Source organism: Cygnus olor, chromosome 4, assembly GCF_009769625.2.
Source record: "Cygnus olor isolate bCygOlo1 chromosome 4, bCygOlo1.pri.v2, whole genome shotgun sequence".
In the NCBI taxonomy this organism is placed as follows: Eukaryota; Metazoa; Chordata; class Aves; order Anseriformes; family Anatidae; genus Cygnus; species Cygnus olor.
In genome coordinates this window covers 7,657,745-7,683,168 of record NC_049172.1, presented here as the reverse complement: position 1 = coordinate 7,683,168, position 25,424 = coordinate 7,657,745, and the positions used below count along the sequence as shown (strand labels likewise).

Below are 25,424 nucleotides of genomic sequence, written 5' to 3'. Positions count from 1 at the left end.
AATGCACACTGGGGGCTTTACTTATCCTGTTTGCTTGCTTGTTAACTAAGATGATGATCTAAACAAGTAACATTACGTATTTTTGTTCTTGATTTCATCTCTTATCATTGTGTACTAGCGGAATGCTACTTTCAACTTCCCAATCACTGCCAATGCATCAGGGAATTGTTTTGTTTTAATTGAAAGGAAAAATGCTTGTAATTACATGACACTTCTAACCCTTGTCTTGTATTCAGACATTTAAAGGTTCTGAGGCTGAATTCAGTATATTAATGTTTCTTAGAAAACTACAGAGGAAATAACTCATATTCTGATTTTGCAAAGCTTTTCACGGTCTTAATAATGGATCTCTCTACCATGGAGTCAAGAATTACACTGTCTGTATTTAAGTTAGACAAACTTTTCAAAAGCAAATTCAGGCAGTGAAAGTCTTGAAAGCTTAAATATTGCAGGTGTTGGCTTAAATAGCTAGAAAGCCAGGCAGATTTTCCATCAGCTCACTGCACATTTAAGATTGGATTTTATTATTAAACTGTAATTGTCCTTTCAAGCAGTTAGACTATTTTGCATTTTTATAGCAAGAGCTGTGATTCCTATCATCATATCATCTGATACGTGCTTCAGTTTTATGCCAATGAGCTAGGTACCATAGCACCAATTCCACTACAGTGAGAGATCCATGTTTCAATAAGTGGCTAAAACACTAAAGTATCAAACCAAGCGGCACTTCCAGGTTTACAAGTTTTCACTTGTATTTCAGTCACCGCTGAAAAGGACCTTGAAAATGCTCAGCTCGTTCAGATTCTACACAGACTGCTCTCAGATGACAGGAGTGCTCCAGAAATAAAATACAACTCCATGGTGCTGATCTGTGCCCTTATAGGATCTGGTGAGTATTCAGGAGGGGGTGCTTTTCTAAGAGATTTTTATTATAAAATTTTTGTGGCCTGAACTTGGAGCACATGCAAATGCACTCAGTCTTTGTTTCTGTTCACAGTGAATGTACACAGAATGGTTTGATTTACTACGACACTTTAGTGTCAAGAAAAAGGCTATTAACTCAGTTTTGGATATTAACTGCCAAAATTGGATTCAGGCTTCTGCAGTTTGCGGATAGCTCAAACTTCCAGGAGCTATCTGCAAGTTTTAAAGGAGAAAAACGAAAGACACCTTTTAACTGTACGGTGTCAGGCTCTCTGTGCAAACATGCAGATAACAAGAACTTAATTTTTACCTTTAGCTGTAAGCTCCCTGTAATTGATGGGTGATGGCTGGTTTTGGGGTTTTGTTTTTTTTTCTTCAAATAAAATTAGGTGGAAGAGACACTACTGTCTCTGTTGTCTACTGTTTCTACTGACAACAGTAGAAAGTAAAAAAAAGAAAAAAAAAAAGGAATACTTGCAGGGACACAAGTGAATATTTAGTACAGCATGTAGGCTGTAGTCCTGCTCACTGACCTTGCTAGGAAGAGTCCTTCCCTTGGCAGCCCTCACATGCTCTGAGCACAATTGTTTGTGGTTATTTTGAAAGACGAGCAGGCCATGCTCTAACATGTGCCTGGGCTGGACACTAAATTCTCTTTTTTTCTGAGGTAACCCTCTGGCAATGGTCAGATTGCTTTGAGGATAGTGAAGAAGCAGGCTATGGCTTGAAATTGCAACTTCACACCTCTGCATGGACAAAGAGGGAGGGGAGAAATGGAGCAGAGTATCATGAAGAAGTTTGATCCCCAGCTGAGGATTCAAGAAGTGGACAAGTTTCTTTCACTCAGTCCTTCAAAAAGTATTTACTCTATGGAAGAAGACCAAATTTCACATGAGGAAAAAAAAATCAGAAATTTACAAACACCTAAGGGACAAAGAACTGCATTAAGTGCAGAAAGGTAGAAAGTCAGTACCTGTTCAGTACCTATCTCTGCACATGGCTTGATGAGTGTGAAACAGCTGAAGATTTGCCACAGATGAGTTCATAGCAATTCAGCTGAATTGATTAAAAAGTTATAGCTACATGCATGCTGTCTGTAACCAAAGCTGCTTTTCCTATATAGAGTTCACCACGCCAACTGCAAGGCTGGTGAACCCATATGTTCATGGTGGCCCATGCATCCATGCTAGTGACTGCTGTATTATTGACATCTTAAAGGAACTAATATGGTTTTTTTGAGCAATATATACATCTCAGTGTACAAAAAAAGGGTGCTCAAAGTTTGCTAACAAGCCTCAGCTCCCACTAAGCATTTGCTTTAACACGAAGACACATCATTTAGGTTTTACTCACGGCCCTCTTATCTTAAGCCAGTTTGTGCTTGGAGTAATCCATCCATTTTAGAGCAGAAGCCCTTCTGCAGAGGTTCCCTCAGCCTCATTGCAATGCCCTTGTGATACTTCCATTCCTTCCAACTAAAATAATCATCCTCAGAAATTCTGCTCAACACTTGCATTTTCACTTACCTGAGTCTTGTCACCTGCAAGATGGACAGCGTTATTTAAAGTCAAATAACCATCTCTATTCCACTACAGTAAGAAGCGGTCTTCCCTTATTTTTTTTCAGAGTTATCCAGCTGGAAGAGGTCAGTCTGCCAGCACACTGCAAGTTTTGCATAGACAAGAGGCATCTTAGCATTATTCTCCCAGAGAGCAGACAGCACATTACTGCAATACACAGCTGTGAAGTTAGGGCCCCACACTTGGCTGATCCAGTGGCCAGCCCCGCTTCTTGATGAACAGACCTATGTAACAATAGCCAGTACATAAAAACAATAACTGAGCAACCCTGGTATTAGCTTTTAATCCACACACACACACACACACCCCCATCTGATTTTTAACCAGGGGAGGAAGGCAGTGCAATCACAAAGTTTGCTCTCCATGCATGAGAAAATATGGAATACATTTCTTCCAGCCCTGCTGCCTCTAACATTTCTGCCACTATCTCCACACAACAAGTATTTATGTTTACAAGTTTCCATGTTCTACTGTAAACAGAGCCATAGTTCCACAACAGCTAGAAAGCAGTTGTACTGTTTTTAATTTTTGGTAAGTTTAATTCTCCAGTGCCTGCTGTTACTAGCCTTCATTACAGGGTATCTGGCATTGTATTTAACTTGATACTGCCAACAGCTGTGCTTTAGCAGTAAATATACATGTATAAATGGGATTTTTTTGCCATCTGGAAGTTGCTGTTGCAACTGAATGAATGGCTGGAAAGAGGGAATAATGAAGACAACAGAAAATGGAAATGTGTAACCTAAGGAATAAGCAAAAGCAGAGCATTCCTAGCTAGTACAGTCACGTCTGTGTGTGAGGGTCCTAGGAATCTGGATTCTGGGCACAACCGATCAGCCACAGTAAGTCACAGCATGCTCCTGAGAGGTAGTTCAGTAACATCTGCTTAAAGACGGTGGTATCTTAGAAGTAGAAAGAGGAAGGAAAGCGCTTACACAGCATAAGCACCCCGAGAGCTTTGCTGACGCTACCCGCTATACACCAGTTCCCAGGTGCACGGCAGTGTGAGCGCTCCTAACTCCCACACAGCAGGGGATAAACTGAAAGAAAACTGAAAACTCGTGAACAAGAAAGTTGGCAGGGAAAACAAATGGACAAAGTGTGCTTTTCTGTCCAAAGGAAAAGCAGTAAATATGCATAGCTAATCTGAAACAGATGGTTGGGATTCCTCCCGGAAAGCTCAGGGATTAGGCCCCCAGCAGCACCTGGGAAACAAAAAAATACCTGTAGGTGTTTGCTGCTGAGTGAGAGTTCACCGGAATGGACTAAACAGGGCATGAAACAACACCGGCTGCTTTGGCTCTTAACTGCGGGATGCCTAGAACACAGGGCTCCAAGTAAACGCTCCACATTGTATTTTTTGTAAATTGCATTGTCTGGGTTGTTTCCGACCTGTCCTTACTGACACAACGTACGACGCAATCAAGGATCAGAATCGCAGCACAGTGTCACACTTTCAAGTCAAACACAAATGCTGTACACATGTGCATAGAGCACGGCATATTGCCCGATGTGTTGTACTGTCACGTTCAGAGCTGACCCATAGATGGACAGCTAGCAGCGACCAAGTGGTGACACGGCCAGTAAAGAACTCTTTCACCCTCTTCACACTCCCCCACAAACAACCAGAGCTGATTTACTACAGGTGAACTATGCAGCGAACCCTCCGGGCAAGCTCATTCACTCGATCAGACCAGTTTAAGTAATAAAGCAGAAAAACACTCCATTAAAAAATATATATATTATATATATATATATATATATATATATACACTTCCTAAGCATCTCTTTTGGAGGACTTACTGGGTGGATCTTTGTAACTGCCAGGCAGCAGCTTCATCCTTCACGTCTACCTGAATTCCGTGGAGCCTGGGCATGCCCTAGGCCCAGGGAGTTCTCTCCATCCTCAGAAGCAATTCAGAACAGTAAATAAAAAGAGAGTGAGTACACATATTTGTGTGCGTATGCGTGTACACGAGGGACAGGGTACTGCTGACACATCCCTAAGTGCCTCACACCCACCTAGCTTTGCTGTTCTCTCGCCCGTCTCATACCAAGCACCATTTTTTTTACTCTTTCTTTTTTCCAGAACCTCTCCAAAAGGAAGTGCAGAGCATGGCATTTCTAGAAGTCGTATCAAAACTCCGCAGCCATGAGAACAAAACTGTTGCCCAGCAGGCCTCGCTAACAGAGCAGAGACTTGCTGTAGAAAGCTGAGGAAGGTCTCTTGTTTTCAATGCATCCCATCACAGATTCCACCTTTGTCCTTCGTCCTGCTGCCGCTCCTGCTATGTTTTCCACTGTATCACTTGTGCATGCGTGTAATGTTCCCACACAAATTGATGAACTGCTGTAGGTACCCGTCCAAAAAGGTTTCTAAAAATTCATAGGTGGTGTTAACATGAACCTGTCTCCACCCGTAACTGTTCTACTCGTATTCTTGTTGCTTGGGCCACATAGTAGAATGTGCATGTTGTAGTCCTATGATGATGTAAAAGTGGTACTACATGACGACTCTTTCCTCACAGCCCCTAACCGCATAACAATGTACTACTAAATTAGGGACAATACAAGATGCAGCAAGTCCAGGCTAGTGTGCTGACTGTAGGATTAAGAAGTAAATCTAGCTCCATTTTTGGTGCTCTGGAGATTTGAATGCAATGTACTGCTGCTCATTCACTGGTCTTGCCTATTAATGTCAAACTCGTGGTACCTAGAGGTAACAAATAAAAATTTCAGTGCTCTCACTTTATCCTGTGGTTTGTCCTTTTCCATATTCACCCAGAGAAGCTGTGGCCACACCAGCATGCACTGATGAGGAGCCCTTCTCATTCCTGGCTCTGGCCCCAGCGCAATCACTGCCTTTCAGCTCCAAGAATACAAAGGAAACAATTCCAGCCACTTTCACTGTGTATGTGCGCACAGAGGCACAGTGTGGTTTAACAATTGGGGGTTTTCACAGGAGCACACTATACAGGCCTTATCCCATAAAGCCACGTGGGTACGAGTGCTGCTGGGCTTGCTTCGGGTTGGGTGTTTTTTTGTTGCAGTGTTTTGTTTTTGTAGATGGATTTTTAAAGGCATATCTTGCAGCAACTTTTCAAGAGAACCCCATTAAGTGAGAAATGCAGCGTGCAAGTCTCCCTTTTCTCCTCTCCTAGGTAAAGGAGTTGGGAAATTGCCGGTTTAAGCACCTTACCTCACAGCTGCTCCTCTGTAGGATTTGTGACAGCGAGCAGACCAGCAGACAGCTGTTTGGAAAAACAGGGAGCAGTGGGGATAGCAGTTTCCAGCAAGCCTGCACGTTATTTTTGACTGTCTGATACCATTGCCATCTTGATTATGTCTTTAGTGATTGCACAAGATTGTATGATCTGTAACATTTTGAAGAGAATTCAGCGCTCCCTGTGCTAAAGTGGCAGCCTCAGGAGTCTCAGGCTCCTTGTTAATCAGCACAAGGGAAACCTAGAGGCTAAGCTATCCATGTGATCCCATGCCACATAGTTGCAAAACACTGCTTTTGACCTTTCCAAATTCACTTTCCAGCTCCATCAAACCACTGGCTATCCCATACTGTGATGGGAAGATGCCATTCATGACAGGAAAGGAATTACGTACAGAAGCTAAGTATGAAAAGAAGCTGGACACTTTCTTCATATAGTCAATGTAAGGTCTGAGACTGTACCAAAACCCCCAAACCTAGCAGATGCTACAGGAGTAGCACAACAGATCAAATTCCACACCCATTTAAACTAGTGCCAGGAACTAACTGGCAACACAGTATAGTTGGAAAAATAATAATAATTAAAAAAAAAGCCTGATACCAACTGTACACAGCCTCTTATTTAAAAAAAATAAAATGTAAAAAAACACCACCAACATAGAACTTAGAGCTGTAGACACAGGCCAGGATCCCATGACATGAGGCTCTCAATAACACAGAACCTCTGCACTGGTGAATGTAGCCCACACACTTACAACCACTGTTCATAACAGACCCACATGAGACCCAAGTTTTCTCAGGCATGGAAATAATTTTCCTTAATTCCAATAAATTCCAAAATACCAGTTATCAATGGCTTACCTGGTTCTAGAAAGAGACTCTTCATGCCTTTTGACACAGGTATAAACTGCAAATACTCACATGAGCAGGCCATAACAAAGCTGTGATGAGTCCCATTCACCTGCTTGTCTAACTGGAGCTCAGGTTAAGCATCAAAGCTATCTTTATCGCTGGATTTTTATTAGGGGTACCACTGTCACAGCAAGCGAAAAGGCTAACAGGCCTTTAATTTTCAGATGGTTTCTCTGGACAGAATATCAAGTCATTTAAACTTCTAGATGGAACTTGTGCTAAGTCTATATACCGAAAGAAAGTCTGCACAAGGGCAAAGATGGTTTTATGTCATGGCAGAAGGTAAATGAAGAGACTATCTGTCCACACAAATGCATGCTGTAGCCTGCAGGTCATTTCTATGTAGCTGGTAAATCATTTATCCTCTTAGCCTCTTTTAGTAAGACAAACAGGATCTGAGGACGTTACCATCGTGGGCATTTCACTAGTCACTTGACTGAAGTCAACTGAATTGAAATTGCTGACGATAGTTCGGATGTTTACTAGATAGATTACAACTAAGCAGTTTGAAATCTGCTGCTCAGATTATTTTTATGGCAATGATGCTAGACATCAGGCCTTTTCACTTGCCTATTGCTGCAGCAAGCCAAGCTCGAACAGCCTACAGCTGCCACGCTACGTAGGGCAGGCGGTGCCCGGCTGGCACGCTCCACTCCTCTGCACCTGCGGGGCTCCTGCGAGACCTAGCATCACAGCAGCACGGAAGACAGAGCACATGCAAGAGTTTACATTTCACAATGTGGAAATAGAGGGAAAGGCTTCTCTTTGTATGAGGCACAAACTCCAACAAAACAGGTTTTGGATCCAAAGGACCAATGGTCAAATGAGACCATGAGACCCAGTAAGGGTCACTTGTTTCAAAGGTCCCAGAAATGGTAACTAGTCACAACTTCAGGAAACAACATACAAGTTCACTTTACACAGAATACAGGTAGCTACTCCTCATCTCCCCTTCACTGCATTTTTTATATACAAATGCCACACCTATTGCATGTTAACAAAATTTAGGCAATGTCCTGGACTCTGCTTCTTTTTGGTTGACTTCTCCAAGCACCCCTCACCCTGGTCTCCACATTTGCATTCTTAGTTTGCCAGAAGTCATTTCCATAAGTGAAGATTTATGTACATGCGTGAGATACACAAAAGGCATTTGACTTCAGTTTGGATATAAAGATGTGCTTTCAGATCAGTCACAGTGGTGCTTTGCAGACAAAGTAGTAGGTACAGATGGAGATGAACAGTTAATACGGGGCAGATGTCAGGCTGAGGGGCAAAATTAGCTGCAAATCTGAAATTTGTTTCCACGGGGAAAACAAGGCAGGCTCATAATAAGAGGCAATACAGTATCATTCAAATCTGCTGCTTTTTCTTTTCCTCCTCAAGATTTGCATACTCACCAGACTGGCAATACTTTGACAGCAGTCAAAAACATAGCAAGGCCAGGTCTCTGCCACTCTTTGGAGCTCACATCTCTGCCCACAACAGCACGAGAAGAGCATTTGCAGTGGGGCAGCACGTAGCCTTTCACAGCCAGAAGCTGTCAAAGGAGCAATGATTGTGATCGCTTGGCCCAATTCCCTCTGACCACCTGATCACACCAGATCAATGAAAGACAAACAGCTCACTGGCCTGTTTGCTCAGAAATCCTATTTCTCAGTGAAACTTCAGGGAAATGCCTCTCGCACAGCCCCACAGGCCAGCACAGAGCTGCACGCTCTTACTCGGCCGCAGGGTCCTGATCAAGCCAGGTGCTGCAAGTGCTGCTCAGACAAAGGCAAACTGCACTGTGGGAAGAAAAGTGATAACCACGATGTGTGAAATCAAACCAGGGCACTGACCTCCCAAGAGCATTTGAAAACTCCTTCCAAGAGGTTTTGCCAATTGGTTTTCAAAGTGTCCAATGCCAACTATGCTTATTATTTACTGCAAAATAATGCAGATTGCTGAAATACTGTATTTTAGAGATATTAAACTGGATTAGCTTGCTTGGAAATACTAAAAACCGACTTCCTCCTCCTCTGTCTAAACAAGCACAAGACATCATTACACATTTTTACCTGTGCAAAACAATAAGTCAGCTCTCAGCATTTCTGTTTAAGGACATGTTACGCTCTAGAAGTTAAATTCCCACCTCCCCTTACAAAAGTTTAATTAAATCGTGACAAACAGTTATATCCCCCTTTGTGCTGCTCCCTGCAAAGAACACGTCAGGGTCACTAAAACGATTACGGCGAGAGCTCCAACAGCTGTACTAACCAGCAGCCACAGCAGCTTGAGGAACACCGGCGACCTGTCAGAAGCAAACAGAGCACATTTGTTAGCCAGACTTCAACAACAGCTGACAGCAGACGTGGGATTTTCTCACATGTGGATGTGTTGTTGACGTATTAGCTTATTACTCATTTAAAGGCAGCCGCTGGCAGCATGAAAATGTGCTTTGTGGCTACCTTAGAACACAGCTTCCACATTGCATATGTGAGACTTGGGGATTTATTTCCCGTTAGTTTTTGGGAGGGAAGAGGGTGGCTTCTTCCGGAGGAGTTTTACCTGAACTTATCTTTGTATCTTCAGTGTTGAGTGCCACATCAAGAGTACACATTCACAGCATCATATTTCACAGAATTTTATTTATAAAATTGTAATTATCTAACAAATTGCATATAAAATGATTTACTTCAAGTAAATACAGAATACTGCACAACTATTAAAACTATCGTATTGTCCATCATAAGTGTATTAAAACATTCCTAAAAAATGCATCTATTAAAAAACAAAAACCCAAGAACACAAGTAGCATGATCAAGATCACTTTCAATAGCTTAAAATGAATTACCAGGAAGTTGCAACAACTTCCCAAGTATACTCCAGTTACATCCATTGAGATCAGCATGTGATACAATACCACAGTCTAATGCTAAAGATGACAAGTAATACATATGCACCTGATCTATGCTTTTCTCCTAGACTGAAGATAACCAGTCTGAAATCAGATAACTAAAGCTCGAGTCAAACTCTACTGGGCATGCAGTTCTGTTATAGCAATGCTTTCAATCGGTAAGTGTAGTTGGCTTTTACAATCAATTTTACAACCGATAAAAAATGAACACAAGAGAATACATTCGTATAAAAAGGAATGATACACAAAGGGTATATATCGACACCTTATGCCCTGGGGTGAACCAAGCAGAGAGATACAGCTGGAACTGATCTGGAACGTACTTATCAGAGATGGGTCCGAGTCACAAAACCCAAACCCCAGTCTCCCCAGAGCTCAAGGTAGCAGCAGGTCTGTCCCTGCTAGGTACACAACGTGAACATGAACATACATACAGATAGAGCTTTTTGTTAACAGATTTGCATTGCCAAACACAACAGACAGCTAGTAGTGCTGCATGGCTGAGCACCTGCCTGATGCACGCTAGCAGTCACAACCCTTATTTTTATACTGCATGTTAAGGGAGAAAGATTATTGGTTCTGTAAGTGGCAAAAATTGGTAGGTAGTGGATCGAACAAGGTAGATTTGTTTTGTTTGCATTAGGCAGTTTTATGACCAATTACAGATATCCCAAAAGGTTTCAGAGGGAAAAATACAATAAAATAGGAGAGAGGAACTGGAACCTTCACCAGTGCCTGACACGCGCTGAGATTGCCGCCCCGGCACTTGCACAGCCGCCGCCACCACATGCCCGGACGGCACACGCGCAGCAGGAGAGGGAGTTACGAACTCCCATGAGAGCTTCTCTTGCAACCAAGATTGTTAAAATCAGGATGAATTTTACCAAGGGCATCTCTAAAGAAGTCAAAATGCAGATTAACGTCCAGGACAGAAGCAATTCGTATAGCACCATGCTTTAGTCCTTTTAGTGATGCTGACCTCCCAGAACTGGTAGGGGGTGCTGGCTCTGCCCCTCCAGTTCCCAGTCTGATGCTGTTCTCTCAGTTCCAAGCAGCAGAGGGGAAAAAAAAAAAAGCCAAGGGAGGTTTGCTAGGGGTTGTACCCTCCCCAGGGCCTGCTGCAAGGCGGCCCGGAGGCACTAGGTGGCACTCCGGGGCCAGGTGAACGAGGCCTGGTGGCCCCGGGCTCCCACCGCCCAGGTTTGGTGGGTGGACACCGTGCTTGCCGGGATGAACGCTTTCAGGGTGAAAAGCAGTCATGTGCAAGAATCATTTAACCTGCATGCTACTATTTACATTTCAAAGACTATTTACACACCAGAACTACGATGAACATCCCTCTCTCAGGGGAGAGAAGGCTTCCAGGACAGAGCACACTTGAGCAACGTCTCCACAGCTTCAAACTCTAAGGGGCACTACCAAAATTATGGATTTTGAAGCAAAATGATCTCAGCTGCTACAGAAACAGACACACACACACACACAGACAAATCAAACATTTGTCCATTAAGCTATATATATATAAAAAAAAAAAAAAAAAAAAGAAGCAGCAAACAAAGGCTTGTGAGTACGGAGAGCATTTAGAAAGCAGCAGAGGAGGAACAAGGACCGGGATGCCCTCTGACAGGAAAATGGCTTTAAAACTGGGGCTACCGCTGAAGGGATCAGACCTCCCGACAGCGCCACTGCCACCACATACAGACTGCCCAGCAAAGTGGTTTCGTGCTCCACAACGGGCCGCAAGCCTGGCAACAAACTTCTGATCAACCACCACACATTAAGGATGGTGACACTGACCTCTGAACTCACGCCTACCCACCACCACATCAGGCAAGCTAGAAATTGCCAGAAAGCCATACTGCCTACCGTACCTTATTGCTCTGGAAAATAAGCCCGTGTAGCCAGCGGTTGTGCTCTAGTTGTGCTCACCTGAACGTTTTGCAAGGTTTTCTGGAAGAAAGCTTGATTGGTTTTGGTAGGCTCTGACAATTACAGATGGATTTCCAAGGCCTCCCACAAGCTTTCCAAACTGGACACCTAAGCTGTAAGTAGATCGGGCATTTTCAAGACATCTTACCCAATCTGTAGACAAAAATGTAGCATTTAAATGTGCAACATAGGCAGCTAATCCTGAACATTCAGTATGCATCCATCAAGCAACTGCAAAAATGAGAAAAATAAGACCATCTCTCGGGAGTTTGGGGGGGTGTCAGCATCTGCAGCAATAAAGACAAGGTCTAGAAAAATACCTTATTTAGTGGTTTTTATTAAGAACAGTCACTCTGGGACTCAGCAGAAATGCTGCACATCTGTGTGTACACATGCAAGCAGTAAGAACAAGACTTGCTCACCTCAGATCATTTACCTTCCTATCAGCCTGACACTGCCAAGGGCACGCCGAGCAGACCGGACCTCAGAGGAGAGCGTGACAAGTCAGAAGGCCAATACAGTACAACTGCAGAAATTCAAGTAGAGGAATGGAAGTTGTCTTCAGAAGCTCACAGCAGCAACAGCAGTATTCAAGATCAGTGGCAACAAGGAATGTTTCTGTAATGCAGACTTTTTTTTTTCTTTTTCTTTTCTCGACAGCAAAGTGCTGGGTCACAACCAAGGCTCTTGGGTGGAGGAGTTACTTCCTGAACCACGCTTCCCTGATTTCTCCCCGCACCATTTCATTACAGTGCAGCAACGTAAGTGCTGATGACCTGTCTGTCCTGCTGCTATCAGGCAAAATGGTGTGTCCCTTTGGGGGAAATGAACACCAGTAACTCCTCAAGATGAGGAGCGCTAAGAAAAACATAACACTGCGGTGAGGTGGAACCAACTTTATTAAGGACAGTGAATTATAATTGCTTTCAAAGGCTTTTAAAAATGCTCTGAGTCACGGCTGGCCTTTAACAGCAGATACCATAGGATACGGAGGCTGCCTGATTCAGAGCCAGTCAGTGGGAGTTAACCAGAAGAGGATGAGGTAATGCTCAAAGACAGGAGGGCAACAGGACTATCTGTGGCATCTGTGGAACAGTGTGCCCACCTTTGGATGGGGATAAAACACAGCCGACTAAAGCACAGAAAGGCAAAATGTGCAAGGGTACATATACTCACACATTTAAGAGTCATGGGGCCAGAAAGGACCTCAACAGGTCTTCAGACCAGACTCCTATCCATCCCCCACAACAGGGAAGCTTTGAAAACAACGCATTCATCTCTTCTACTTCACGTACTCGTTAGGAAACTCATCTCAAAGATGCTAAGCTCTTACAATGAGGTCCTACACACCACCCTTTGTCGCTGTTTTACCAAAGCAGGAGCCAAAAGCTCATAGCTTTTAGGACTGGTTCTGCATATACTGAGAAGGGTCATATAATAAGCTAAATTTATACAAAGTGCAATGAAACTACCCAAGCCATGGTTAGGTTCGGAAATTCACTATTATTTGTGAAGAACAATGAATCAAACTCTAAGCTGGATGGAGTCTGATCTAATTCTTCTGCTATTTGTGCTTTATTCCAAATTCTACTCTTTTTTTCAACTCAAAAGAGTCTGTGTCTTGGCTGATCCTAATACACACTTCGATTCTAAAACTTTTATTCCATTGCTTCAAGAAAGCTTTTTGTTGCACTTAGAGCAACAAAGGGAGACATCCCTATAGCAAGGACTTGTTTTCTGGAGGTATGGATTTACTCTGGCAAAAGCTGTTCTGTCCAACTTCCAAGGGAATGGGATATGATCTTTCCATAATCACATGCATTTACCAATAAATAAGTTTGGGTTAGACTGTATTAAAACATATGCACAGATTTAAAGCACTGGAGTGTCACAGGTACTTACTCCACAGCTCATGCAAGAAAAAAGAATTGAAGGAAAAAAAGAAAAAGAGAAAGACCAAAGCCTCAGATAGGAACAGACCAAGGAATTATCTTAAAAGAAGTTTTGCACAAGTATTTCAAAGCACTAATATTAGTGAGATCCCTAAATACATTAGGTTACACTAAATTCCAGAGAAACAAAAGATTTAACCATATCAGATACATATGCTTTGATTTTTTTAAGTTAATATATAATTCATTCTTTGAATAATATTATTCACTTGGACCCAACATCCACACTGCTTTCATACATTTATACAGCTATATCCCATTCTTGCCTTAAGAAACTGATGTCCTAAAGTATGGCAGCAACCAAAGGATCTACAACCTTTGTTCGTCAAATATAAAACTCCTTTCCTTTCATACAAGGGTGTAGAAAGGAAAAAAGATGTTGATAAAATTAGACAGTTCTCCCTGTGAGCTTGCCGATTCCAACATCAAAGTACAACTGGGAGATGGTTGTAAGCTTGTGTAAAAAAAAAATTCCTTAGTTTTAAAAACATTTTCATATACTGTACAATAGATGCATAGAAAGTTGCTTCCTGCTTGATGGGTTTAGACCTGTAGCTATGTTTAGCTGTGAAAACAAGAAGATTGATCCTTTACAGAGTGGTGAGGAGAGAGACCATCTTGGGAATATTTGGCAGCTATCGTAGAGCTCATGACATGAAGAATAAACAGCATATCCACAGACTATAATGATGCAACTCTGTCCCACTGAATACACCAATTTTTCAAAAGTGTCCACTTGTTACTCAGGATCAAGAATACAGTAGAGATTCACGGCTCAACAGCTTTCAAACTGGTGGTTTAAAACAAAAAAATTGTCAGTGAGCAGCAGATTTTCAGAGCCCACTCTTCTCTCCCCCACCCCAAAGAAACACGAGTTCACTGCAACATCAGGAACTTAGGCTTGAGACTATGTGGGAGAGAAGGCTTCCCTGTCACCCATGTCCATACAGCTTGGTGTCGGAGCGACACACTGGAGGTTTCAGAGGGTTTCGGTTGTCCAGTGTCTTGTTGTGGTTACTTCAGCAGTTTTACCAGCTGGCTCTGACAGCCTCAATGTCACTAACCAAATTCTGGGCTAAGCATATCCCAAATATCTGGAAGAGACAACAGTTTATTCATTTGGAGCACTGGACAACTCTTTTTCACATAGGCAAACTCCTTAGGTTATACAGAACTTTGATACGAAAAGAAGCAATAAAGTTAGACATCAACAGTGTTGGCAGAAGAAAGCATCGAAAAACTCCTGTAAACCTAGTATTGTACTTATAGCGTCACTGGGTTCCAGGAAATTGAATAGTTCTAGATTTGCTTTGTAAAAGCAACTGTAAAGGCTTTCCACCGCTCTTTTAAGCACCATCAGAAACTGTAGGTCTGTAGAGGTTTAAAAATCTCTGCCCAATCTTTAAAACAGTGTTAATTTTGACCCGTGAACAGTTGAAAAGAAAAACAAATCCATCTCTACTGATAAAAATGAAATACCCTTTAACACAAAAAAGCCTCATGCATTTAACACACCTCACTAAAATCTACAGACTTCATATTTCGAAGTGAAACTCATGCTGTATTTCCATTCTCATATACAGTCCCATCCCCAGCCCCTGTATGTTTTATCTCACTGCTGTTCTTCCATGTAATTCATTGTAGCAAACGCGATATTTACCTGCAGTAATGCTATCCCAATGAATATGCCAGCAACTATGGTAAGATTGTCCTGCAACCATTTCTCAAACTGAGGGACACAGCCTTTAGTGTAGATAACAATCTGCTGATCAACTTCCTGTCAAGGAGAAGGAAGAAAACAGGTCATTATATTCAATTATCCCATCAATAGAATAACCTGCTCTTGCAAGAAGGATTCAGATCTTTAGGATAACACATTTAAAAAAAAATGCTTACTGGTTTTTGCCTTGCGTCGTAGCCACACTGAGTATTAATAACATCTTCCTAGGAGAGAGAGACAGAGGAGAGGCCAATGAGTGAAATGTCTCCAAAACCTCCTGTCCCAGTTCTCCAGAGCTGGTTCTGTATGTAGTAAGACAATCACCCTAACTTCAGCCACCATACTACTTTTTAAAACCACCTTTCCTCTTCCATTTAGTGCTGTTAATTACTCACAACAAACAAAAGCACATAATCAAAAATTATTTTCATCTCTCAGAGCTTCACACTTGGAAAACCAGCCCTCCACCTGGATAAACTCCACATTCCAAATGCAAGCATTCAGAAGTCAAAGTAAAGGGATTAGGAAGCACCTATTTTAAGCAAAACTTTCCACTGAAAAGGTTTTGTCTGTACTGAAAATACGCCAAGACTACTGTTAACATTTTTTAGGGTTCAGTCTGTGTGGCATGAAGAGGTGAGAAGGGACAGCTTGGTTTGCAGAAGCTGCAAGTTCTTACAGGGAATGCCTGTAGAAATATATACAGTACCTAGTTCCTTTCCAGAAACTATGGAGGAAAAAGACAATATGGGGTGATGTTTTCCTACTGCTCATTCTTTCTTATGGGAGCTTGATACCATTGGGGAAGGAGATTATTCCTACTGCCTCTGCTTTAGCACTCCCCAAGCACAGGAAATAAAACAGGCTAGGACAGACTTTTCCTCGTGAACAAGTGCTACTTAGCAGAAGCTGAAGTTTACTCTGTATATACAGTTATTTTGGGGCAATAAAATGAAGCAACTACTTCCAATGTCAGCAAAATATTAAGTTACCGGATCATATAATCATAATGAGCAGAAGGACCTACTCAAGGAAGTCAGAAAATCAGCCAGTCTTAGCTTTTTCCATATGGCTGCTATTTAAAATCTATATCTCTCCTAGCTGTGTTTCTCACTTCCCCCAATTTGATTAAATTGTGATGTTAAGTACACCTAGCTATCTTCTCCTATCAGCAGCTAAGTTCCTCTACGTGTTTTCCCACCTTGCAGGAAGTACATCAACAGGTTGCCCAAGCTGGATTCCCTCAATGGATCTCTAAGATTTGAGTAATTTTTATCTTTTAATGAGGTGACTGCTTCTATTCCAGGGCTTAGAAAAGCACAAAGCCATATGCTTCAAGCTTGTAAAAGCAGGTAAGATTCCAACACAGGGATTCTAAGCTTTCTTTTTTTGTGCTGAATGCCTACTTGTTTTATTATCAACGTCTTTTGTCTTTAACCTCAGGATTGGTTACCTGAAAGAAAGCATGAAGAAAGAAATGGGAATAAGCCAACTTTTCTAGGCCTTGCCTGTAGAAAAATTCAGAACCTTTCAACTCAAACTACAAAGCAAACTAAAGGAGTCTAAATTGGTTTAGCTTAAACTTTTCACTTCCTGATTTAAGCTGAACTAAATGCTAAAACAAAATAAAGTTCTGTTCAAGAAAGCATCCACATATTTTTTTGTATCAGTCCAACACTGCACTGCAATTTCTAAAAGGGATAAATTTGCTTTGCCGTGGAGTAAACCTGCACATATCATTGCATTTGAACCTGTCACAGATTAGTTTCATTTATATCCATTACATGCATGAGTTTAATATGGACAGGGTCTTTATTTTAAAGGCAACTAAGTATGCTGCTTCCATACAATGAATAAGAATGAGGCTTATCTTTAATTTTCTGGTTACTGCATCACTCCCTAAGAAAAAACACAGTGAAAGGGAGAGGGAACTTTAGCATGGACTGTGTATTTATAGGATTACCTTGTAGTGCTGTCACTGGTTTGGTTTTATAACGATATTTTTAAAACTGGGTTGTGATGACCTCTCAATGTGGGTGGGCAGACAGGCAAACACTGGGGGGAAATCCTAAGCATAATGTAAGGCTTGAGCCTAACATACTTTCCATTTCATTTTAATACTTTCTTAAAAGACATGACAATATTTGTGAGGAAGATTCAAACTAGTGTGAAGACACGTTCTCTGCAAAGGAAGCAGAATGCAGCTTGTGCAAATGGAGAGGAGGAGGAGGAGGGCAGCAGTAGTGACTGGATGCCAGAGCTGCAATTGCATTGCATTAGCAAGGCAGGAAGCACCTGAGCTGCCCATTGGCAACTTGCCTGAACCTAGTCAGTGCTACGGATCAGACATTCAAGGAATGAGAAGTCACTCCAGGTGGAGAAAAAGCCACAGCTGAACTACCAGATAATACAAGCACTCACAGGCTGCTTTTTTTAAACTCTATGAAAGTCAAATGTATGCAGTGTTAGCCACGTAACAGTCTCTGTGCACACACCCATCCCTGTTCCAAGCTTTTCACTGTCAGTGAACTGCTTCCCTGAGCTCCTGATCATGTCTGTACTAGTAACATATGGCTGAAGCATTTTCTGCTTGATGATCCAGAACTATTTAAAAAGGATGTGAAAATTTACCAGAAAAGCCGCTCCCTCAAACAACTTCTGACCTTTCAAGTCTGATCTTGGGTGACTGTAGGACAAGCAGCAATTTTAAAGGGAGAAAAAGAGTGAAAAGATTTCTATGATCATCTCAAGATTATAATGAAAACATATTCCAGTTCTTCAGAGCACAGGCTGTCATTTATTATTGCACCTAGAGCAAACCAGGCCAACCTGACTGCAGCCTCTGGACACTCCATTAAATAATGAGTAATACCTGCTTCAGAGTGTCTCAGAGTTTCTGTTCTTTAAGGCAGCAAAGGAAATATCCTGATGATACTCAATTGAAAGCTCATATCCTTCAACTCATTATGGGCTTCTGCTTTTTATATGTGCTAAAATTAATATGTATGTTCAGCCAAGCTCGTGGTTCTCTCATTCTAATGAAAAGCAGCAAACATGAAAAGCATACAATGAAGGCTTAAGTTAGATCAGGATTTTTGCTGACTGCAGAAAATTAACAGTTAGTCTGAGCTTCAAGTACGGGACAAAAAAAAAAAAAAGAGTGGTGGGAAAGTTAAGATCATGCATGACTTCCAGAAAACTCTTGTACAGTGCTTTAAAATTGGAACAGCAGACCCATTCTACCCTGTTGACTGACTTACAGCAGGGTCCTTAGTGCAGCAAGAGAATGGCACACCACAGCGCTCTCGACTTGCATTGGAATCTGTGCAATTGAAGTAAATATTAAGGTTCCAGTCATCAGCTCCAAAAGCCCCACAACACTGCCACTAGAGAAAAAGAAAGGAGAGCTTCTTGACTTTCAGTATAAACAAGTTTCAGCATTAATAATTATCGTTGTCAGTTTTCCTCTAGTTTTCTATAAAGAATCTGAGATTCCTTTTTGTTTCATCAGAGCTTTATTTTTTTAAAGACCATTTCAAACCTCTAAGTTGTTCCAAAATTACCATGGGGTTAAAGTTGCGTTCATACCCTGCAGTGCTGCTCTCTGGGGAGAAAAGCATGGAACAAGCTGATAAGCCTAAAAGCACCGAGTTGCACAGTCCTACAAGCTCAGACCCCAGGGACAGCACAGCCAAGAGTGTGACATTCTGCCCACTCTGATGGGCCCTGGGTTATCAGCAAAACTAGTCAGCACCAAGTGCTGCACTAGTACAGCTACTCCATTTGCCAGTTTGGAGGAATCTTTGTCAGGCCATACATGAGGCAGCATGAATTCAGTGTTTACTGCACGTCACAGATTACGCAAGTAACACCTTGTTGTGGTTTAACCCAGCAGGAAGCTAAACACCACACAGCCGTTCACTTACTGAAGGTAAGCAGAATCCTTCAAAACGTGTAAATACCCCAAATGGCAGACTTAGTCTTTTGTGAAACATGCTGAACATACAAAGAATGGACTGGAGATCAGTGGAGCACTGACAGTTCACAGCACTCAAGAATCTAGCGCAATGAACCCACCTATGCCAGCTAAATAATAATAAAAATAATTAATAAATCAAACTAACAGCACTTTCAAGTGTTGGAACGGAAATTCTCTCCCTGTGGATGTAACACAGGTCCCTCTAATCTCAGAAGCATGTTGTCTTCATCTTATCTCTACTAGCTGAAAAAGTGGCTTGCTCTCCAGACTCACGCTGTTCCCGACTTAACTGTCAGGAGTGCTAATCCTGTTGGGAGAGCAGGTGTTATCTAGCGCCAGCCTGCTGCAAAATTGGATTGGAGTCTTTTGGTTGCATACACATGTACCAGTGCTTTCAGACTGCGTTGGCCTCTGACCTTCTCCAAACCGGAAAATATTCAAACCAGTGCAAGGATCCACATCCTGTTACTCAGTCCCTTTTCCCCCAAGGAATATAGAAGCAAATGAAACATCAAATAAATTTATTTGCAGAATATATAAAAATCAGAGATAACGATGATTTCAACCAACACTTAGCAGTGTAGCGACACAAGGCCAAATTCTGAGTGAAGTTCATAAACACCTTCCAGAAGAAAGTACTGGAGTAAGAACGTACTGGCAAAACCACCTGCATGTAAAAGCCAGTGAACCTGCACAAGCGTGTGCATCTCTGGCTTCACTCTTCCTTCCCCCCCAGGTGCAGGTGGGGCATCATTTAGAGATTTCTTCCCAGAACTTTGAGTTGCCCACTTCATTAAGCTAACTGCGTTAAATCTTCGTAAAGAGAAAGAACCTTGTAGTTTCTCTCAGATCAGCCAAGCATCTCTGCCACTCTGCAGTGTGGTGCGGCACCTCTCATGTTGCTAAAACACCACCATCATCATCCCAGAACTGAATGTATGTCACCTGCCATGACACCTAAAATACCTTTTTAGATACATACAGAATATGCTCCAACAACCTGAACACAAGACTCTGGTGGTAGCTACTCAGTCTGACACACTGACTCTGAAAAGCTTCATGAATAAATCAGCCCAGCTCTCCAACTTAATGGTTTTGAATTATACACCAACAAATAAGCCACTTCTCACAGGTGCTGTGGGTATGTACAAGTTCTGTAAAGATAACAAGGATTATATGCTAGAATATTTCTGTTGTTTCTTGAAGAGACCAAACAGATGGGAAGTAAAAAAAAAAAAAAAAAGAGAGAAAGAGAGAGAATGTATTTATTTAAAGCAAGCAAGAAAAAATAAACATAGTCCAACTTACATATTCCTGCGTAAAGTCTATGAGGTTTTGCAAATCAATGTCATCTCGGTATGCTCTGATGTTGTTGTTTATAAAGAAATAAAGCTGGTCCTTGATCCAGTCTTTGAAAACAAACGCTAGAACACCAGCAGTGAGCTCCAAGAAGAAAATAATTCCAAGAAACACAGAAAACTATGAAGAAAAAGAAAGAGGTTTAAATTATTTTGCCTTCTGGCCAAAAATTTATTTTTCAAGGCTCTCAATTATATCTGGTGGTAGGGCTTTGTTTCAGTGCAAGCTCAAGCTATTCCTGCACACAATACGCTTTAAATTTAAAATACACCATTTTTAATTAGAGCTGTAGTACAGGACTCTTAATTCTATTCTAGCAAATAATAAAAATGCCAGTGAATTCAAACTTTGGCACCCAGAGCAGGACATTTCACTGGAATTTCCAAAGAGGCCCAAGGGAGTTCACCGTAAATTTCAACAGAGATGGCCACCTGCCAGGGCTCTCTGAAAACTCATCTTAAATTTCTGTGTAGGCACTCCCATTTTCAAAGGCAAAGAACAAACAATAAAGCCAATGAAATGCTTTCTGAGTGACTTTTTCCTTATACTTCCTCACTGGTAAAGCTTTGCCTAAGCGGTAAAGCAAAAAAAATTGGTAACAGCAGAAATTAATTAATGATTAAGTCAGAGAGGAATGTCTATGGAATGACTCACATCCACATTAAAACCAAATGAGGCTGTGATGATTAATGCAAATGCAATGGATGCCAAAGGCATTACTAATGATCTGCCACTTTCTCTAAGCATCTCCACTGAGCCTACAGTGTTTTAAACACACAGGGGTCCTCATATACTGGAAGTCCATCTCTTTTGCAACTGCCTCTTTAAGTTTCTTTTTAATATGCTCTCTGTGTTTGTTCAGATGCATTTTTAATTTCTCCATCAGCTGCCGTATAGGAAGCTATTTCTGGTACAGCAGATGGGTTCATTTTAGGCAAGCTGAGAGAAGCAAGGCAGAAGAAAAAAAAGTTACAATAGCTTTTCTTTCCTTTTTTCTTTTTTTTTTTTTAAGCAAGAGCAAGCTAGAACTATCCCAAGCTGCTTTAAAAATGCCTCAAGAACCATAACTGTCAACTGCCTCCTCCTGCAATACAATGTGTTTGTGGGAGCCAAATCAGGCACTTGAAGGCAGTTGTTTCACTGGAACCCTTTTTGTGTATATTAGCAGTTAATGGTTATGAAAACAAATACTGTCCAGGCTGTGCCCAGCTCTGGAAGCTGGAATAGTGGAGGAAAGAATCATGAGTTTATAATAAATCTTCAATTGACATTCAGCAGTGAGGCCTTTCTGCATGAGCTAAGCAGTACAGAGCTGAGGCTATCAGCAAGCAGCCCCCTCCTAACAGTCCTATCTCCTCTGTACCACGAGGGTACAGCACAGCAGCTATCACATGGGTCACCTTCAGTGGGGTATTTACATTCCTCCTGTTTCACAGGGGGTTGGTTACGGACTCAAAGTTGAACATGCAGATTCCTAGCAGAAATTTCTCTTGCAGCAACAGGAAGGCAAAATGTTAGGCTATATCCATACGAAAAGCTGTAGTTCCGTGTTATGATTCTTACCATCAATATTTCTAAACACTTAAAAAAACCAACAGTAAGCAGCGAAGATGAAGAGCTGTGAAGTATTAACAGTTAAGCAAGAGATTCAGAGAGCAGTACTCTCATCAGTAGCACATCCTGCCCCCCAAAAGGCATTTTAAGACCTTTACACAGCTAAGCAGGAATACAGAACGTGACTTACGCCATGTAACTAGTGAATGCCACAGTTGCAAAGGCTACTTACAAATTTGAGAAGAAAGGTATTTTCTCGCAAAGCTCCAATGCATCCTGCAAATCCCAAAATGAACATAACTCCTCCTACCACGAGGAAGAGCCAAACTGGATCAAAGCCTCCCAGGTCGGTGATGGAGGAGATGTTGGACAGCACTCCCTGGGAAAGAAACAATGCCAAGGTATAACAGATGTGTTCAAACTTTCTGTTGTACAAATTCAGCTTGCATTTTTCCTTTTTAAAAAGGTAGAGGCGTACAGCAAATAAATGTTCTTCAGTACAGCAAGAAAACACAGTAAGATCTTTGCATTCAATAAAGAGATGAAAAGGGTGAGTAAGTACAGTATTTCTGAATCAACATGTGGAATGAAAAACAAAACGTGCTTCTAGAGTCTTCTGCAAAAAACCCACAGGGCATTTTGCTGCATCTGTAGCCATAAGAATTAGTCTGCCAGAAAGTAAGAATAGACATTTGAATAAAATTTAACTCAATTTTATTACCCATGGGGAGGTATCATATACGTTGTTTATGTAAGCACACAGTTATAAATGTTCTGATAGAAAAAGCAGTCAACAGCAAGAACATCTTGAATTTAGCATTTAGGCTCACTACATACAACTGACAGAAATTAGAAGTGAGCTCCTAGGTTAACTGCAGCATTTTGCAGCAACAAATTTTGACAAGCTAGACTAAAACTTCAGTCATCTACACGTCAAAAAGTCATTATATAAGTAAAGTATGGCTACTGACTAATCAGTTAGCAGGAAGAAAAATTGAAATTAGTGTTAAGTCTCTTAGAAGGACAGAAGGCAGTTCAAGGACTTGTCTTAGGAGGTGGTTTGCACTAGCTTAGGTTATACCTATCATATGGTAGATTACATATGCTGTATTTTAGATATGACAGTCAGCACGGTCTGCTTGTAATGCCATTGCCTCCTCAGAAATGGAGCTTGGGTTGTGACGCCAGTAGTCCCAAGGAACTATTTTATTTTTCTGAACACATTTTAACCAGAGTTTGGCTGATGTTGAACAGATGGGTCACGTCAAGGAGCAAACACAAAGTTTTCCTTATTCCAGTGAGCTTGCACAGGAACAGTTACAATTTCTCAAAGCCTTTTGGCAGAAGAAAAGCTGAAGTATCACTATTTCTTCATTCAACTCCCTGGTGCCATAGGTCGATGCATGCAAAGCACGCTGCTGTAGCGGACGTTTCTCCATGTATTCTCTCAAAGAAGCCTGAGCCCACGCTGAGTGCTTTGGACTACTTTTCTCTCCGTTAACTCCTGAATGAGCTGTGGTTTGAAAAGCAACAACACAAACCTTCTCCTCTACAGCTCTGTATCTGCAGATTTATTCTCAAGTACTTCATCCTTTTTCTTTTTCCTGTTCGTACTCCCTTTGCTTCTTTGAAAGGCTCCCAAAACAGCTATAGTTCTGAAGGATGTTATCATAGCATCATTTCCAAAAGTCATTAGTAACATTGTTAACAGCTAACAACTGTGGCTTTGGATCTGTGATATTTTTTTATACTCAATTTGGACCACCCATAGCATGTAAAGAGTGATATATCCAGTATCTCTAATACAGCACTCCACAATCTGCAACCACTTCCATAATTTCCCACGCAAAACTGACAGTGAGTAAATAGCAAATGAAGGCTGTCTTTTTTTATTTTATTTCTGAAGACCACGATAGACTGGAAAAAATAGGCACCTGCATTTCTCCCATGCACACAGCAAGGTGCCTTGGAAAAGGCCAGCATGCTAGAAGAAAAAAATAGAGCACAGCCCAACCCTACATTACAAACAACAGACCACAACATCAGCGACGTTCTCTCCCTCCTCCTACAGGTAGCTACTGCCTGACAGAGGGACACAAAAAGAATCACATTCACACTTTACTCCAACCTTATATATAGTATTAGTCTTATTTTCATTCATTACATAGACAAAAATAGACATAAGGCATAACGTAACACAATGCTGCTCAGAGGCAGTATGCAAGCAGACCAGTTGGCATGGCCCCTTTTCTAAGCAGCTAGCGATGAGGTGGTACAAGCCAGGTTGAACTCAACTTTTATCAGTCATTAACACTAAATCAACTTGTGCAGAAGTTTTCCACTACTGTTGCTTCATTACATATGCCACAGAAAAGAAATCAAAGGCATAACTTTCTGGTTAAGAATAACAAACATTAAGCAGTATAATCAAACACACAAACCTCCGAAAAAGGCACAACCTTGGACATATGCAAGTCAGGAGACACAAGCCCCAGGGAAAAGGTCTGCTGTAATGATTTCTAACCAAGTTTCAAAGTCCTCTCTGTGTTTTCTCTCTTCTCATAAGATGAGAAGAAATTATGCCTTAAGCAAAAACTACTACTCATTTCTTTCAACATTAGCTCATTTTGTTAATTAGTGCACTATAATGTAGCAGAATGTGAAAACAGCCACTGGAGAAAGGATGTTGCCTTTGTATTGCAATTATTTTACTTCAAAAAATCCAGGACGAGCAGTCATTTAAGCCTCTCTTCGTAAGACACTTTGTCTTTCTTTAAAACCAGCAAATTAGTATGTCCAATCAAGTTCTTTCCATATGAAAGTAGAATTCAAATGAAAAATGAAATCCAAGTGAAATTCAGCTCACACTTGTAGACACTGCTCTTAGAGAAGCTAGTCTTGATATAAAGAAGCGTTAATAAAAAGAAATAGACCACTTTGTATTGTCACACTCAATGATGACAAAATTTAGCAAACCAGTCGTATTTATATTCCCTTTCTGACCATGCCCTTTCCCACCTTACTTGATTTTCTATCACTGCCAGGCTCTTGCCACCCTGGCATGCCACAAGTGGCCAGTCCCCTGGCAAAAGTCACTCATGACATCTGTGGTCTCCTCCTGGCTCTGACTCCTCAGGATGCTCTCATCTGACAATCACTGAAGGAGAACAATGTGAGTTTTATCTGCTGTTGTTTGCTGTCCTTGGAGAGCACCTTTATGTGCATCTTTTGCTAGTCTGCATATGGCAATCATAAGCCTAGCCTGGATAAACCCCAAGTAATACATCCTGACAGCACAAAGCATATACTGCGTAATTCTCGTTTGTACCGTGTGCTCTCTGCATATGAATTCTAAGTTATCAGTATTCTGGAGAGACACCTCAGGATATACAGTCT

At 41.5% G+C, this 25,424-nt stretch overlaps 2 protein-coding genes across 13 annotated transcripts in view; one reads left to right on the top strand and one right to left on the bottom strand.

Annotated features, from left to right (window-relative positions):
• Positions 1 to 6,308, top strand: part of RAP1GDS1 (Rap1 GTPase-GDP dissociation stimulator 1) — a 97,467-nt gene extending 91,159 nt beyond the window's left edge. For 10 of the 11 annotated variants that reach the window (XM_040556707.1, XM_040556713.1, XM_040556709.1 and 7 more), the window contains 2 exons: positions 761 to 889; positions 4,594 to 5,256. In XM_040556707.1, coding sequence (XP_040412641.1) covers positions 761 to 889; positions 4,594 to 4,721 — 257 coding nt within the window. In that variant the 3' untranslated portion in view covers positions 4,722 to 5,256. Of the gene's footprint in view, positions 1 to 760; positions 890 to 4,593; positions 5,257 to 5,665 lie in introns of those variants that run through there. The other variant, XM_040556712.1, reaches the window with a different exon arrangement.
• Positions 6,309 to 9,246: 2,938 nt separating this feature from the next.
• The window catches only part of TSPAN5 (tetraspanin 5), an 83,927-nt gene continuing 67,749 nt past the window's right edge, over positions 9,247 to 25,424 (bottom strand). For both annotated transcript variants that reach the window (XM_040556719.1, XM_040556720.1), the window contains 6 exons: positions 22,261 to 22,407; positions 20,424 to 20,594; positions 18,397 to 18,522; positions 15,313 to 15,360; positions 15,077 to 15,193; positions 9,247 to 14,510 (listed from right to left, as the gene is read on the bottom strand). In XM_040556719.1, coding sequence (XP_040412653.1) covers positions 14,445 to 14,510; positions 15,077 to 15,193; positions 15,313 to 15,360; positions 18,397 to 18,522; positions 20,424 to 20,594; positions 22,261 to 22,407 — 675 coding nt within the window. In that variant the 3' untranslated portion in view covers positions 9,247 to 14,444. The remainder of the gene's footprint in view (positions 14,511 to 15,076; positions 15,194 to 15,312; positions 15,361 to 18,396; positions 18,523 to 20,423; positions 20,595 to 22,260; positions 22,408 to 25,424) is intronic.